This window comes from Paroedura picta, chromosome 14 (assembly GCF_049243985.1).
Source record: "Paroedura picta isolate Pp20150507F chromosome 14, Ppicta_v3.0, whole genome shotgun sequence".
NCBI lineage: Eukaryota > Metazoa > Chordata > Lepidosauria > Squamata > Gekkonidae > Paroedura > Paroedura picta.
The window spans coordinates 16,403,374-16,419,366 of record NC_135382.1 but is presented as its reverse complement, the minus strand read 5'-3'; the positions used below and the strand labels follow the sequence as shown (position 1 = coordinate 16,419,366).

At 60.3% G+C, this 15,993-nt stretch overlaps 1 protein-coding gene across 2 annotated transcripts in view; it reads right to left on the bottom strand.

Moving 5' to 3' along the window:
• The window catches only part of WNT7B (Wnt family member 7B), a 102,902-nt gene extending 89,629 nt beyond the window's left edge, over positions 1–13,273 (bottom strand). The window contains exon 1 of one of the 2 annotated variants that reach the window (XM_077309746.1): positions 12,990–13,273. In XM_077309746.1, coding sequence (XP_077165861.1) covers positions 12,990–13,060 — 71 coding nt within the window. In that variant the 5' untranslated portion in view covers positions 13,061–13,273. Of the gene's footprint in view, positions 1–1,593; positions 1,929–12,989 lie in introns of those variants that run through there. The other variant, XM_077309745.1, reaches the window with a different exon arrangement.
• Positions 13,274–15,993: the final 2,720 nt, after the last annotated feature.

Here is a 15,993-nt window from a genome sequence, read left to right as displayed (position 1 = left end):
GGGCGCACGGGCTTCGCGCGCCCGGCGGAGAAGTCCGCTCCTCTCGGTCCGCCCCGCTGCCCCTTCCCTGCAGGCCAGGCCGGCCGGGGAAGCCGGGCTCCGGCACGTGCGTTTCATTAATCAGAAGCGGGAGCTTCCGCCGCTCGGCTGGGCGAGCCCGACGGGGCGGGATGGGCGCGGTTCCCCATCTGAGAAGTGCGCGGCCACCCTCCAGCCCCGACATCTTTGCGCCCTTCTGAACTCCGAGGGATCGACTCGCCCGTAAAGAGGCGGCAGCGCCCTTCCCCTATCCGAGCCTCTTGTCGCTTCTTGGGATGCCCCCATCCCACCCCACCCCACCCCCACCCCCACCCCCACCCCCACCCCAGTTCAACGCAAGAGCTCGGCTGGGGAGCTCCCGGTGAGGGGGTGGGTTAGGGGCGTGGAGGCCAGAAGCCCCCAGTCTGTCACTCCTTCCGCGCCGCCGCCCCCCTCCCCGCCAACTCCACGTGCAATAGAGGGAGGTGCTGAAAGTGGCCTACCTCGCAGGGCTGTTGGAAGGTCAGCCCCCCAGAGATCTACGAAGCCATGCGGCAATTTCAGGGCAAGAGGCGCGGGGATGTTCCTACACTTCCCGCGGAGCCAGGCGAGGGAGCGCCCGTCGTCTCCAGCTACCGGCCCGCCCGCTTGCCGGAGCCTCAGGCCTCTGCTGCAGAGCGCGGAGATGGCGCGCCAGCAGCAAGGGAGATGCTTGAGCCGGTGCAATCGGGCTCGCCATCGGAGGCTGTGGCCTTCCTCTAGTAATTCAGGGAGCGCAGGTGGGAGTCGACGCGCTTTGTCTGACTCGAAAAGCCCCGTGCAGCTCCAGGGCGCTCGGCTACGCTGGCCCCGACGTATCCTCTCGTCCGACCAGCCTTGCGAGACGCCGGTCCTGACAGGGGGAGCGGGGAAGAGGAGCCGGGCCCTGATCCAACCAAAGTTCAGCGTTTCTATGACGCCTCACATTCCAGGAGAGAAGGAGGGAGCGGAATTCTCCAAGGAAGCTCAAAGTGCTTCTCTAAGACCGGATCCGGCCCTGAATTTCATCGCAGCCCCTCCATCTCTCTACAAGGCCAAATCTGCCAGTACCCGCCGCTCCCCTCCCAAAGGCGCGGACGGAGCCTTCTGGTTCCCACGGGTGGGAACGGGACCAGCTTGCAAAGCCGGCCTCGGCCTTTTGACTCCGAAGTCAGCCTCACCCAGGATTGCAGGTCAGCCTCCCCGAAGGGCCTGCAGGCGCGCACCCCCTTTAGCCGCCTCGCCTCCGACCCTGGGGAGCCACATACACCCCCGCCACCGCTGCCGCCCATCCCGCGGCCTGCCAGTCTCCCGACCCCGGGCACGGCGACCCAGAAGCCTTTCCCCGGCCCGCCCAGGTGCCCCCTGCCCTGCAGAGCCGTCGGGGCCGGTTGGGCAAGGCTTCCTCGGGGGCACCTGCTGGCTGCCTCTCCAGAGGGCGGGAGCCCGGGCGGGCCGGCGAGGAAGGGGGCGCGGGCATCTCTCCAACCCCCTCCCCGACGCCGCCGACGCCCCAAGCCCCGCGGCGCCCCGAGGAGGCGAAGGAGGGCCACTTACAAATAGCTGCCGCTGGTGAGGATGAGGAAGATCTGCGGGTAGTAGACGGAGAGGAGGGCGCTGCGGGAGGAGAGGAGGATCATGGTCGTCTCCGGGCGAGCCCTCCTCCTCCTGCCGGTGCGTCCTGGCGCGGGGCCCCGCGAGTGGCTCCCTGCTCGCCCGCCGGGGGCTTTTCTCGGCCGCGAGGCGGGCTGGACGGGGCGGGGAAGCGGCTCAGCGGGCGCCGGGATCCGCCACCTCCGCCGCCGCCGCTGCTGCCTGCCGCTCGCCTCTGCTGCCGCCGGGCATGGCGCGGCTCCCCTCGCCCCAGTGCTGCCGCCGCCGCCGCCGCCGCCGGCCGAGCCTCCCGGCTGCCATTGGGCAAGCGCGCCCGGCACGCCGCCTCCGCGCTCCCGCGCCCTGCCTGGCGGGCGGGCTGGCCTGCTCCCCCATCCCCCCCCCGCGCCGCGCCGCGCCGCCGGGGGAGGATGACAAGGAGCCGCACGCAGCCCGGCGACCGAGAGCTCCCCCTCCGGGACTAAAGCGGAGCCCGCGGCGGAACCCTCTTGGGGACCGGCCACCCTCGACGGCCGCGAGCCGGGCTACAGTGACATCCCCCCCACCCACCCACCTACCCACCCACACACACCCATTTAGCCAGACTAGAGAGTAGGGGTGCCAACCTCCAGGTGAGACCTGGGAACCCCCCGGGGTGACAGCTCATCTCCAGGCGGCAGAGAGAAACGGGTGCTTTGGAGGAGTGGCCCGGGGCCCCACTGTCCTGCACAGGCGCCCTCCCCCAACCTCCAGGACTTTCCCACACACAACCCTCTCCCCGGCCTCGGGCCTCTCTCCCGCGGGCGTCAAGCGCCCGGGGAGCCTCCTCGGAGCGGGGAATGCTGCCTTGGACGTGCCTGCCCACTTCAGCCCCCCCCCCCCACAGACACACACACACCTGGGGGCGCCAAAGCGGCGGCCGAAGCCCCAGGTCGGAAGCTCCTTCTTGGAAGGAGAAGACTGCCGCCCGCGCTCAAGCTCGGGCCTTCTTCGCAAGCTCGGCCGCCTGTGTCGACTAGGCCTTCTCCGCCTGCACCCGTCTGGAAGAGGCCGAGAAACGATTCCCGCCGCCCCCCAATGACTTTCCAGCCCCCCCCTCCCTTTTCCGCCGACTCCTGGCCTCGGTAGAGGGGTTGGGCTTCAGGTGGGTCACCCTGTGGGTCTAAAGGGGCAGAACTACGTCGGCGTCCAAGGGGACCTTCACCAAGTGGTGTGAGCTTTCGGGTGCACGGGCACTCCGTCAGACGCAAAGGGTGCAGGCACACCCAAATTTCTACCCTGAATAAAAATTGGTGGACCAGAAAGGGGCCCCTGGTCGCCAACACTGGGGGGGGGCTGGGGGGGACCGCACGGGAAAGTCCATCCTTGGTTCTATGAGCTCCCAGCCCCGACGTGGCCTGCGGTCCCCCTTTCGCCTCCTTTCACCCCCTTCCTCTTTGCCAGAAAATCCCTCGGTCCCTTTTTCAGAGGGAGTCGGTTTTTCATCTGCTGAGGGAGGGCGACGGGGAGGGGGGGAGTCATAACCGGGGGAGAGGGAGAGGCGGAGGTCGAGCGGGCCACCCGGCCGCCCTGCGCTAGAAGGGGACGCGGCGGTTCGCCTCAGTCGCTCTCCTTCTCCCTCGGCACCTTCCCCGATCTCACGCCTGCGATCTCGGAAGCTGGACCAGGATAGAGTAATCGCCCGATTGCGGATGGGGAAACAGGGTCTAGAGTAAAAACTCCTGGAAGGATTCGAACCGGCGACCTCTTGGCGAAGCAGTTGGCTGCTCCATGCCCGAGGTTCTCTCTGGCGCCCGGCTGTGGCTCTCCCAGAAGGGACCGCTGGCTCCTATGGCAGAAAGATTCCGGTGGCCCCGCATAACCTCTCTGACCCGGATCGGTCCATTCACACGAAAAGGCCTCGCTCCACTCGTCAGCGGGCACGAGTGAGGCTGAAGGGGAGTTAAAAAAATAAAACAAGCCCACTCCCATCCGTCTACTTTGGAAGAAGGAAAAGATGAGGCTTTCTCCTTGCAAGGAGCGGACTTTTCAATAGCTGCTTTCGTGAACTACAACATCGGACATCTCTCTAAGGCGGCCCTCAGCTGCTACTAGGGAGTAAGTCGCAGGGAACATAGGATGGGGCTGCGCTGCTGCAGGCAACAGTTAAGGGCACTACAGCCCCTCGGGAGGACGGCTGGTCAAACATTTTCAAGATCTAAGAGTGGGGGGGGGAGAGAAGAAGTTCCTGGTGATATGCCCCTCTCCTCTCCTCTCCTCTCCTCTCCTCTCCTCTCCTCTCCTCTCAAGAGTCCCAAGGCGGTGAACAATCATTAAATTAAAACTCAAACGTGGAATTAGCTGCCAAAGGACGTAGTGATGGCCACATGAATCTAAGGAGGAATCAGATTCGTGGGGGAGAGGTCTCTCAAATGGCTACTAGCTCAGCCATGGTGGCTGAGGGGAACCTCCACGCTCAGAGGCAGTCTTCCTTTGAATCCTAAAGCCAGGAGGCGCCATCAGGGGAAGGCTTCGGCCTCTCTGCCCTGTTGCTGAGAGCAGGGGTGGGCAAACTGTGGCCCTCCAGATGTCCATGGACTACAATTCCCATGAGCCACTAGCAGCGAATGCTGGCACGGGCACATAGGAATTGTAGTCCACGGACATCTGCAGGCCACAGTTTGCCCACCCGTGCTCCAGAGGAACTGCTTGGCAGCTGTGTGAGACGGCAGTTTAGTATGGGCCACGGGTCCGATCCAGCGGTTCTTATGTTCTCCCTACCGCGGTCCCTGAGGAAAGCCGCTTTGGGTTCCTGTTGAGGACAACAGCGGAGTATAAATGAAGCCACGAATGACCCAACAGCCTGATCCTAAGCCACTACCTTCCTCAAGGGTCAGTTCAAGCGTTTTGTGGCCGCCAAGGGCTGGGATTTCCGCGGTCGGGACCCGAAGCGCTTTCAAGGCCGCCTGGATCAAAAGCCCCGCGGAAGCGGCCAACCTGCGCGCTGGCCAGCCGACCCCAGGGGAAAGCAAGGCTGCTCCGCTGCTGAGCTACGCGGACGGGCTCTCTCTAGCTCGGCCAGAGAGCAGTCGCCCGGTATGCAGAAAGTCGCAGGCTCGAGCCCCGGCCTCTCGGAGCAGCGGGTGGGGAGACAGAGCTCGGCCTCCCGGGAGACCCCGGAGAGCCGCTGCCAGCTTGAGTAGGCGATGCTCCGCTCCGCATCTCCAGGCGACTGAAGATGCTCAGGTGGGTTCTCGGCAAGCCGCCCCTCCGCTCCGTTACTGGAAAGCAATGAAAAATGACCGTCCGACGCCCCTGGACTTCTCTGTCTGCTGCAGAGGGTCTCGACTGCCTCCTTCGCGGCGGAATGGGAGGAGGGGAGGCTCCTCTCGGAGCGCCCCCAAGCGGTTCCGGATGCTCGCTCCGGTGTGAACTGAGCGAAATCGAAACCTGGGACCGGGCGCTTCCAGGCCTGCACTTGGCGAAGGGGGCTGCGGGTGGTTGAGGGCGCTTGGCTTTGGGAACCGCTCCTGGCTCAAACGCAGCGAGCCCTGTCCGATGGCACCAAATGCCCTCTGCAAACGAATTTCAGTGGGGTAAAAACAGCAAAATTCACTTACAAACAATTGGGAGCTTCATACCTGCTGAATGACCCCATTTCTGACGGCGACTGTTTGCACGTGGGTTTCACTCGGCAAACGCCACTTGCAAAGTGGATTGGAAGCGCGTTCTTTAGTACGTGTGAAACTGCCCAAAGGCGGGGGGGGGGGCTTTCCCCATTTTTCATTTTACTGCTGTATTCCTGTTTCTTTGGGGGGTGGGGTTCTGTTCTGCACGTGTTTTGCCCCCTCTAGTGGTCGATTCGACATCAAAACTTTTTTTCACCATTTTTCTCTGCGTCAAATAAACTGGGCAAAACCCGGTTTGATGTACAATCGACCGCTAGAGGCAGCCGAACAGGTGCACAGCCGGGGAAGCAACGCTGAGGAAAGAGAAGCCTTACGAGCAAAAGGAGAAGGCAGAGAAGCCCCCCCCTCCTGAATTCTGTGTTTGCTACCATATATATATATATGGGGGGAGGGGGGGATTACAGTTTGTTTTGGGAGAATTCCGCTTTTCCTCTCCCAACAAAGGCTTTTCGTCTTTATTTATTGCATCCCGGATGAGGCCCTTCCAATGCGCTTTTGAAGCTGTGCGGAATAGGAAAACCTACTGCTAACGCGCGTGATCCCAGGTGTGCAAAAGTGAGACCAGGAGGATCTGGATCAGCCGATGCGGTGGGCAGACTCGGGGCTGTTGAGGGGCGCCCTGATCCTTACCGCTCAACTTCGACTAAACGAGTAAGGGAGACGCTTTCTGGGAAACTCGGAAGCGGATCCCTCAAGAGTAAATTCCAGAGAACTCCTTGAAACTGGCTCCCCTCCCCACACAACGCGATGAAAAGTCCTAGGAAAGGAAACTATATATATAGGGTGATCGCGCAATTTGAAAACGAAGCACGAATGCAGTTCGACTGACTCCCCAGCAAGCGGACCTAAGACTGCAGCTGCAGCCGCGAGCACGACCCGCCTCGGAGTTACCCCCATCAAGGAGATGGGGAGCCCAGGCTCGCTCGATTCCCCCCCCCCCCATCTTGGAAGGCTGGGGCTTGGAGGGAGATCCCGGGGACCTGCAGGCAGAGGCAGGCCAGGGCAAACCCATCGCCCCGGGATGCCTCTTGCCTTGCACTCCTTGTGGCTGGCGGGACAACTGAGAAGGACCCAGCGGGCAGCCTCGCCACCTGCGGTCTTCAGCCTGTTGATCGGGGCCCTCGGACAAGGCGCGGGGAGGGGAGCCGGAGCCCATGTCCAGCCCGCACTCCTGCGCCTTTGGGAAGGAAGGAACCCGCTTCACAAGAACCCAGGAGCGCCCGGCCAGCCAGAGCCCTGCCCAGGCTTCGGGGTTGGAGGGCTGCTTCCTGTTCAGCGCGCTTTTCTCGCCCTCAAGTTCCTGGGAGGTCTCCCATCCAAATGCTAAGTCGAGTTAGTATTTCCCTCCCCTTTTGTTTAGCTTCTGAGATTTGACAAGGTCGGGCGTGCCTCAGGTATCCAGGACAGTGCAATTTGCGATTTAAAATATGAGGTAGCAATGGGGGAGAGGAAAGTGTTATCATATGGATACATTGGACAGAAGCCTGTGGTGGAAGGCAGTTGAAGGCTGTCTCTTCCAGTCTTTAGCTGGCTGAAACTTGGATGCTGCGAGCTAATTTTTGGTGTCATTTATTTTGAGTTAAATGTCAAAAGGAAATCACTTGCCTTTGAAGCACAGAAATGTTGTGCAGTATCCCCAATCCTCCATATTTCCTGGTTAAGAAAAAATGCTGTTCCGACAAATGACAAAGATGACCTGACTCCATTGGTAACAAGAGAAAGAAATTTTACTTACAAAACAGGAACATATCTTACAAGACATATTCATGTAGGGACATTTAACTTGTTGCAAACAGATCAGAAAGGTTAGCTTGCTACAGCTCCAAGCCCAGGTAAGAGAGATCAGGAGAGAGGTTCAATATAAGAAGAAAACCAATGGCAAGCAAGGGCTAAAGAGGCTAAGCAGCTAGCCAATGACAGGGTGGGGCCAAGAGGGTCGGGCCAATGGACAAATGTGCCCCAGTGAGAGAATCCTCTTAACTCTTTTCTTGCATGCAGAGTTACAGTATTCAACAATGTAATGTGCCCTGCTAATGCATCTGCTCTGCTTCTGTTCTCTGTTTCGCTTTCTGATGGGTTCTATAATCCTAATCCCCTTGTATTGCCTACTAGACCTCCCCATCCTTTTGATTGCAGCAACTCTTTGTGTCTTCCGCCTTGAGTCCAAGTGAGGAAGGCTGACTGTACGAATAAGGGAAATAAAAGGATTATCCAGGGACCCACAACCTGCAAATCCGACACTAGTGGCAAGAGTTCTTGCATCACCTGGTGGCACTTTCCATGCAATACTTTTGAACAGAGTTCGTTCACACTTTCCTTTCGTGGCAAGTCAGGGTCAGTGGCCAGGCTTCAAGGCGTACAGTGATCAAGCATACCTCCAGAGCAGTCATTGCCCACTTAGATGTGACCCTGTATATTTTTCAGTACTACTGTTCCAATGTTCTTTCATAGAAAATTGCTTCCTTGTCGAGGAAACTCTTTCCCCCTACCTAAAGGAATTTATGCAGAAGTTCCTAATTTCTACCTTCCCAGCTCCTGCTCCTGGGTCTCAGATGGGATGGGAGCTAACCAAGGCTGTCCCCAGAAAAACACACTCTGCACGTCCTCTGAAGCTGCTGATATCAATTGCATGTTCAAGAGCAAAGCCCAACTGGGAAGAGATGGTTCCCATTAGGTAGTGTCCCCAGCTGTAGCCTGATACCGTTAAACACGAAGGAAGGTGAGCCGCCCTCATCAGGAGTTCAGTCTGTGACTCTGCCGACCTTTTGTGGGACTGCTTGCTAGCAAATAGAAGAAGAAGAAAGAGTTGGTTCTTATATGCCGCTTTTCTCTACCCGAAGGAGGCTCAAAGCTGCTTACATTCGCCTTCCCTTTCCTCTCTCCACAACAGACCCCCTGTGAGGGAGGTGAGGCTGAGAGAGCTCTGATATTACTGATCGGGCAGAACAGCTTTATCAGTGCTGTGGCAAGCCCAAGGTCACCCCGCTCCCTGCATGTGGAGGAGTGGGGAATCAAACCCGGCTCGCCAGATTAGAAGTCCGTGCTCCTATTCAATACAACACGCTGATTCCCCAGTTCCCACCTGGAGGATGGCATCCTTACTTTTGGGCAGACTGGAGGGGGGGGCTCTTTGGTGATTGCCATCCATCTCAAATATGGGAAGCGAACAGGCAGCTCATGCCAAAAAGCCCAAGGTCACCCAGCTGGCTGCATGTGGGGGAGCATGGAATCGAACCCCTCTCACCAGATCGGGTCTGCACTCCTAACCACCACACCAAGCTGGCTCTTAAAGTGCACTTCTTCAGATATAAAGTGTGCCTGCACACACAAGCTTATACCCGGAATAAAACTTTGTTAGCCTTCAAGGTGCCCCTGGACTCGCTTTTCTCTCCTTTATGTTTTTGCATTTTTTGCCCTGCCCAGGCAGCTTTCTGCACGATTTTCTTAGAACGTGATTCTGTAAAGAAACTTCTGTAAATCAGAGACAAAGAGACTTTTCCAGCCAAAAGGAGAGATTCAAGTGGGTAGCCGTGTTGGTCTCCACAAAAACGGGGCCCAATGGCACCTTTAAGACCAACAAAGATTGATTCAAGGCGTGAGCTTTCGAGTGCAGGCACGCCTTGAATCAATCTTTGTTGGTCTTAAAGTTGCTATTGGACTTTGTTTTTGCTTTCCAGCCAAAGTTCTGGACGTAAGGGAGCGTGGATCGTGGGAAGCTCATCCGTGGCCCCTGGACTCGAGACAAGCAGTTTGACTACCCCTGCCTTGGTGGAACAGCCGTTGTTTGGTTCTCTACCTTCAATATATGGCGGTGTGTGTGTGTGCAAATTGTGGCTGTCCATTTGGCCATGGACTACAAATACCATGCGTAAGTGCTGGCAGGAGCTCCATGGACAACTGGAAAGCCAGAGAAACCATAACATAAACTTCCAGGCAGGTCTCCGGGTTGGTCCAAGCAGCAGAATCAACTAGGAGTCCATATCTGAAGACCAACGCAGCTTCAATCGGGCTCTAGGCTTTCGCGTGTGCGCGCCCTTCTTCCGACCTCAGACCTGGAATAAAACTGGCTTGGCCGCCCTCAAAGGTGCCGCTGCGCTCGAACTTTATAAGCTTCCCGAGCATGTCAAAACGTTACTTCCCTTCCCCCTCTCCTCAAATCACAGGAGCGAGCCCCGAGGGCAGCCGACCGGCGGGGAGGGACTGGGCCCCTGATCTCCCGAAGCAAAAGGCTTCTTGGCGCGCAAACCGGCCCTGGACCCCAGACTCGGCGGTGGGTGTAGGGACGGCGCCGTCGGGGGCAGACGAGGAAGGAGGAGCTTTGCCCACTTCTTGGGGGAGGGGGAGATGTCCTCCTGGGGTCACCCTCTTCGCTTCGGGAGATCCACTTGGCGCGCAGGGCGGTCCTTGGAGGGGTTTCCCTTTCGGGTCTAGGAAGGAAAATCGGGGCTCGAGAGAGAGCCTTTTTGAATGGCCTCGTAGCACCAGACGGGCCTGCCCACAGAAGTCAGGCGGACAGAGCTTGTGGCCACCCGGATCCTGCTTGGCCCTGCTTAGCTCCCCAGATCTGACGGGATCGAAGTTGCCCGTCCAAGGCTACCCAGGGCAGGGTCCCCCGCAGACCGTGCGCGCGCACTGGGGTGCCAAGCGCTGTCACTTCCCTGGGCCGGCCCGAATGAAGCCATGCTGCGATGGAGGGCAGGAGTGCTCTGGGACTCTCGCCTGAGCCTCGCCCCCCGAAAAGAGCAGGTCGGATTTCCCTTCTCGAGCAGGCCGCCCCGGTTCGGTCGCGTGGCGTCTTGAACGGTCCCAAGAGAGCGTTGGCGGCTCCAGCCTATCAGCTCCCTCCCAGGGGCAAATCAAACGCAGTCATTTGCAGGGGTAGCCAACCTGTGGTCCTCCAGATGTTCATGGACTACAATTCCCATGGGCCCCTGCCAGCAAACGCCCCCTGCCAGGGGCACCTCGAAAACGAACCCCATCTTTGTCCGGGGAGGCGCTTTCTGGAGTCACGGCTCACCTCTCCAGAAACCTCCCTTAGCGGAAGACGGGAGCAGCGACTGAGGACCCGGCCCTTGTCTCGAGGGGGCCGTTTTCTATTGGCACAAGGAGGAGAGGAAGATCTGACCTGGCCAGTGGGGCAGGAGGGAAGAGCTGCGACCCCCAAGCAAGGCTGGTGCGCCACCGTTGTTGGGACTTTGACGATGGTTTTAGAGATGCCGATTGGGGTTTTATTGCTGGTTGTTTTTATGTTGTATACCGCCTCTCCATGGAGAGAGTCGATATACAAATTTACTTAACTTAATTAGTGAATAATTCTACTGAGACACACGGGACGCTGATAAAGCAGCCGCTTTGAGACTCCTTCGGGTAGAGAAAAGCGGCATATAAGAACTATTCTTCTTCTTCTTCCTTCCATGTCAAAATATGCAAAGCACCGGGGGAGGGGGCGTGTACAACTTTGCGCCCTTCTCGGAAGAAGAAGAGGAGGGCGTAGGGTGGCAGAGGGGGGAGGGGAGGGGAGGGAAAGGGACGGGGGTCGGGCAAAACTACTACACCCTTGAGAGGGCCTGACTTCCGGAGTTCGCTTCGCTTGGTCGGCGGGCGGGGGGGGGGGGTTGGCTTTCCTACACAAAGTGCCGCGCCTCGGGGCTCCGGCACTCCCGGACCGCTCAAGCGACCAGCAGGCGCACCGGTTTGACAGGGGCCAGATCCCTTTGGGAAGCCTCGGGTTGAGGTCCGGCAACGGGTCGCGGGTTTCTCTCCCGTCTCCAGCGCAGGGGTCGCCAAGGCGGAGGAAGAACTCCAAAAGCAAAGCTAAATCACGGGGGGGAAAGCCTCGGGATACTTTTGAAGTCCAGAGCTTTTAAAGCCCAGAACTTTATATTCCCATAGTCCCGCACACACACACTTCCTCCTCTGGAATTCATGAGCGTCTCTGTAGCAGTCCGCTAACCACCGGGAGCTCGCGAGCGACCGTCTGGGGACCCTTGTTCTGTAGCGCGTTTTCCCTGCCATTCTTCCCTGGGCGGACTTCATTGGCGCTGCCTCGCCTGCCCCTCGCTACTTCACCTTCATAGCACTGCCAGGATTGGAACCCAGCCCTTCCGTCCAGCACTCTGACGGCGCCACTACCTCGCAGGTTGGGAAAGGCCAATCCGAGAGGGGAAACGGAAGGGCCTGGCCCACCCTCCCGCTCCCTATGGGCGCCTCCGGGGCACATGAGCATGAGACCCGGAGGCCGGAGCTGGGGGCCCGCATGGCTGCTGAAAACGGCGCCAGGCCCCGACGGACCAGTGACCGGGGAGCTCCGGGGGGCCAGGCCGGGCGCGCTTGACTTCAGGGGGTCCACTGTACTAGGTCTCACCCGGTGCTCCAGGTTCTAACCCCCCAGCCTGGCTGACACGGCGGGGCTGTCGTTAAGAGCCGACTCCAGAGCTCCCGAAAGGCCCCCGCCCACCCCTTCGGGCTCCTGGGGGCGGACAGCTGTCGGTCGGTCGCCTTGTGGCCGGGGAGGGCCCCGGAGTCGGACAGACTCCGGCCGGCGGCTGTGCCAAGCCAGGAGAGACGGAGGCAGGCGGCGCGCGGCTCGACAGGTAAGAACTCGGCTGCGGCTCAGGAATGTGGAAAGACGACTCGCGGCGGGCGGGCGGGCGGAGGGAGAGGCGAGGCCGGGGGAGCCCAGGGCTCCGGGCGCCCGGCCGCCGCCTGCCGTCTTGGCCCGCCGCGGCACAGACGGCTGCAGCCTCCTGCCTGCCCGCCTTCCCTCTGGCCCAGCCCGCAGGCGGCAAGATACCGTGGCCCCGTCGGGGCTCCTCCTCCGGGCAGCCCGCGGCGGCAGCAGAGCAGCCCCTCCGCCCGGTCACCGGCACCAGGTCGGGGCCGGATCCCCGGAAGCGCTCCTCGGGAGAAGCCCCCTCCCCAGCCGCCGCCTCCCCCCTTGCACAAGAGCGAAGCAGACCGGCCCCGCAGGCGGGCTCATGCATAGGAAACCTCCAGGCCGGCAGCCCGCACCCCTAGCCTGGCAAGGTTGCGCTTCCCCGGGGTTCCTCGGGGGTCAGTCTCCCCGGGTCGAAGGTGCCCGGATCCCCAGGGAGGCTGCAGTTCGGGAGAGGCGTGCGCTCAGGAGGTGCTCCTTCCGGAGAGAGGGGCAACCGGACGCGTCTCCTCGGCAGGCCAGTCCCACCACCAGTGGTGCGGGTGTTGGCTCTCCCGGCCGGGAGGTGGCTCCTCGCCAGCGCGGCTCTCGAGTCGGACTCCGCAGCCCGTCCCCAACGCCTGCCCCCACCACTGGGGCGACTGACAGACCGCCCCGCCCCCCATCCCGACTCCCTCGCCTGGCCGATCCCCAACGAGACTCCCCTCCCGGACCGCCCACCCCCCGAATCCCCCCAGGCCAGGCGGGTCTGGGGGGGGGGCTTCTCCGCCAAGGACAGGACCGTCCCCCGCCCGGGCCACCAATCATGTGACCCGAGCCCGCCAGCTCCCGAATCGATCTCCCGTCCGGCCGATCGATCGACGCCAGGTCCTACCATCTCAGCCCCCCTCCCGCGCCCCCAACAGCCAGGTGCACTTGGGCGGACCCCGAGCCCCCCGGGGACAGGGCTAGGGAGGGAGAGGACCCCTGGCAGAAGCCCCCCCCCTCCCCGCGACTGACGGACGGACGGACAGCCCGAGGGCCAGCGCCAGACTCACCCCAGCTTGACGTAGAGGACCCCGAAGCAGAGACACACGTAGAAAAGCCACTCCCGGGAGTTCCTGTGCATGGTCTACGAGGGCAGGAGCCGAGCCATAGACGAGAAACGCCGCGGCCGAGCTCAGCCCAGCGGAGCGGAGCCACTAACGCCCGGCGGCGCCCGCCAAGCCCAGCGCGGCCGGCCCGACGGGGCCCCCAAGCTCGACGGCGCGCCCGCCAACGCCCCGGCCCCCCCGGCGGCTCCCGGCGGCACAGGCGGCCAGGGGCGCGGGCATGGCTCCCTCTGGCGCGGCAGCGGGGCGCCGCCGGCACGGGCGGGCGGCCTCTCGGGGGATCAGCGCAGCGCAGCGCAGCCGGGTGCGCGGGGGGCTGAGCGGTGGCTCGGGCTGGCTTCCCCCGGGAGCGCCGCGTCTCTTGCCAGCTGCAGCGCCAGGTAGGGGGAGGCGGAGGCGGAGGAGGCGGAGGCCGCGGGGAGGAGGAGGAGACCTCGCTCGCTCTGGCTGGCTCCTGGCTTCTCACGCACACCTCGCGCTCTGCCTGCGCCTCCTCCGAGCCTCCGCCGCGCTCCTCTGGCCCATCCGAAAGCGCTCCGGGGCAGCCACAGGCCCACCGAAGGGGAGGAGGGCGATCCGCCGGTAATTACAGGGTCTGCCACCCAGCAGTCGCCTTCCACACCACCGCCCCCGCCCACCCTCCCTCCCTCCCACCCACCCACCCTCTCCCAGCTCGGCCCCTGCAGGTGGAGGGGGGTGGGGGAAACCTTGGAAAGCAAACAGCAGAACCTGCGGGGCTGTCAACTTGGGGGACGAACTGCAAGGCCCGATCCCAGGTATCCCCCAGAGGGAAGGGGCCCTGAGTGCCCAGGCCCCTCTCAGGAGCCTGCCCCTCTTTGCTTCGGAATGGAGCTTGGGGAAGGCCGAGGGGGTGACCAGAGAGACCATCTGCTTTGGGAAATCGTAAGAGGTCTCTCCCTGGGGCTGACCCCACAGGACAGAAGCTGTTCTGTGACCCTTCACAGGTTTCGCTCAGTCAGTGGAATCGGCACCCCTTCGCCTGCACAGCAACCTTACAACCTGCAGCTGTTACAGAAGGTGGCGTCTGTGAATGCTCTTGTGGAGGGGTACCCTGTGGAGGGGGGTGGCTGAGTGGCAGCAGGATGCCTGGACGACCCAAAGCGAAATCTCAGGACCGACCCAAATCTCTAGGCAAGATTCGGGGGTCTCCAGGACTCTTCACCTGGAGGAAAAGACATCCAGAGACTTGCCGTGGAAGGAAGTTTCATGGAAGGCTGAGCGGGGATGCAGATTTCGAACCCAGCGCTCCAGTGAACTTGCTCTCTTGGCCTGCTGGCCAGCTGCCAGTCTGAGCTCTGGAGAAGCTGAAAGCAGGCGCTTGGTCAGTGTCATTGCAGTGGGTCTAAATGCAATGGGGTGGCCCAGCTGGGTCTCTCCAGCTGTCCAGGGGCTCATTGTACCTGTAGTCAGTGAACAGCAGGACAGCCGCAGTTGGGCCTTACCTGTAACAGAAGGTTCCGGCCTGGCTTTTCTTCCTGGGCTTTGTAACAACAACCACTACCACAGTAACTAGTTGACTAATTCTACACGTTTTACATTCATCTGCCTGAATAATTTAAATCTCTGAGGGAAGTTTCGTTCAGGGGTAGCCAACCTGTGGTCCTCCAGATGTCCATGGACTACAATTCCCATGAGCCCCTGCCAGCAAATGCTAAAGGCAATTGTAGTCCATGGACATCTGGAGGACCACAGGTTGACTACCCCTGCTTTAGATGGATGGATCTTCCCTCTTCCTGCAGATGTTTCCCCAGGGAGATGAGCCAATTGGGTGTTACAGGTGTTGTGCTCCTGGCCTCACCTGTAGGCCCGGCAGAATGGCTCTGTCTTGCAAGGTCTGCAGAACTGTCTAAGGTTCTGCAGGGCCCTGCTCTCAGTTGGCAGAGCATTCCACCATCCTGGGGCCAGGGCTGAAAAAGCCCCTTCTTCTCACTTCTTGGGGACCCGGGGACCCCAGAGCAGATTTTGGTCAGCCCGATCGCAATGTTCTTGTATGTGTTGCTGTTGTTGGTTTAAATCTGCTGATGAATCAGGGCCTCTTTTTAATGCACGAACCAGAATGAGGAGCCCTTGTGGGCAGAATCATTACCCCTAGAAGAAGAATTGTTGTTATTTTTTAAAGATTTATAGTCCTCCTTTCTCCTGGGACTCAAGGCGGATCACATAGCAATATAGCCCCATAAAACCCTGACCCCTTAAAACGAAAATTTTAAAATGTCACAAGTATCAAGATGGCTAAAACTCTCCCCAAGGTTGGTTTTTACACCCCATTTTTCACGCCCTGAAGGCACAGTTGGAGGCGGAAGGGCTACTTCATCCTCCGCTCAGGATAGGTCCCCAAAAGACAGTTCTGCCCAACCCCACTACAATAGTTTCCTTTCCTTTCACCCACACAAGCACATGGCCACCGTTTACTCCTATGGAGAAAACAATGTAATATTTGGGGGCAGCCTTGTCATCTAAGCAGGGCCCACCTTGCCTTGGCTTCTTCCTTTGATCGTGAGGACAACGAGATGGCAGGTCTCAGAGGAGGAGACAGCAGACCTCTGTTTCCTCAGTAGTCTTTGATAGAGCTGTCGTCCGGCAGTGACGGTCTTCTCCAGGGATCTACATGGCCTGATGACCCAGCCTGTCACACAGAAGTTCATTGTAGAGCCTTATGTCCCAACCATGGCTTCGCCCAGAGCCAGGATCTTTTCAGTTTTGGCACTGGCCAGATGGAATGATCTCCCAAGTGAGGTCAGGGCCCTGTGGGGCCTAAAACAGTTTCTCAGGGCCTGTGAGACAGAATTATTCCACCAGACTTATGGCTGAGGCCTACAGAAACACCACCAACAGCTGGCCTACCTATGGATAACCTTCCGCACACCACCAGAATAATATCGAACTTAGCGCTTTACCCGCTCTCCCCACTGGCATCGAATATAGGATG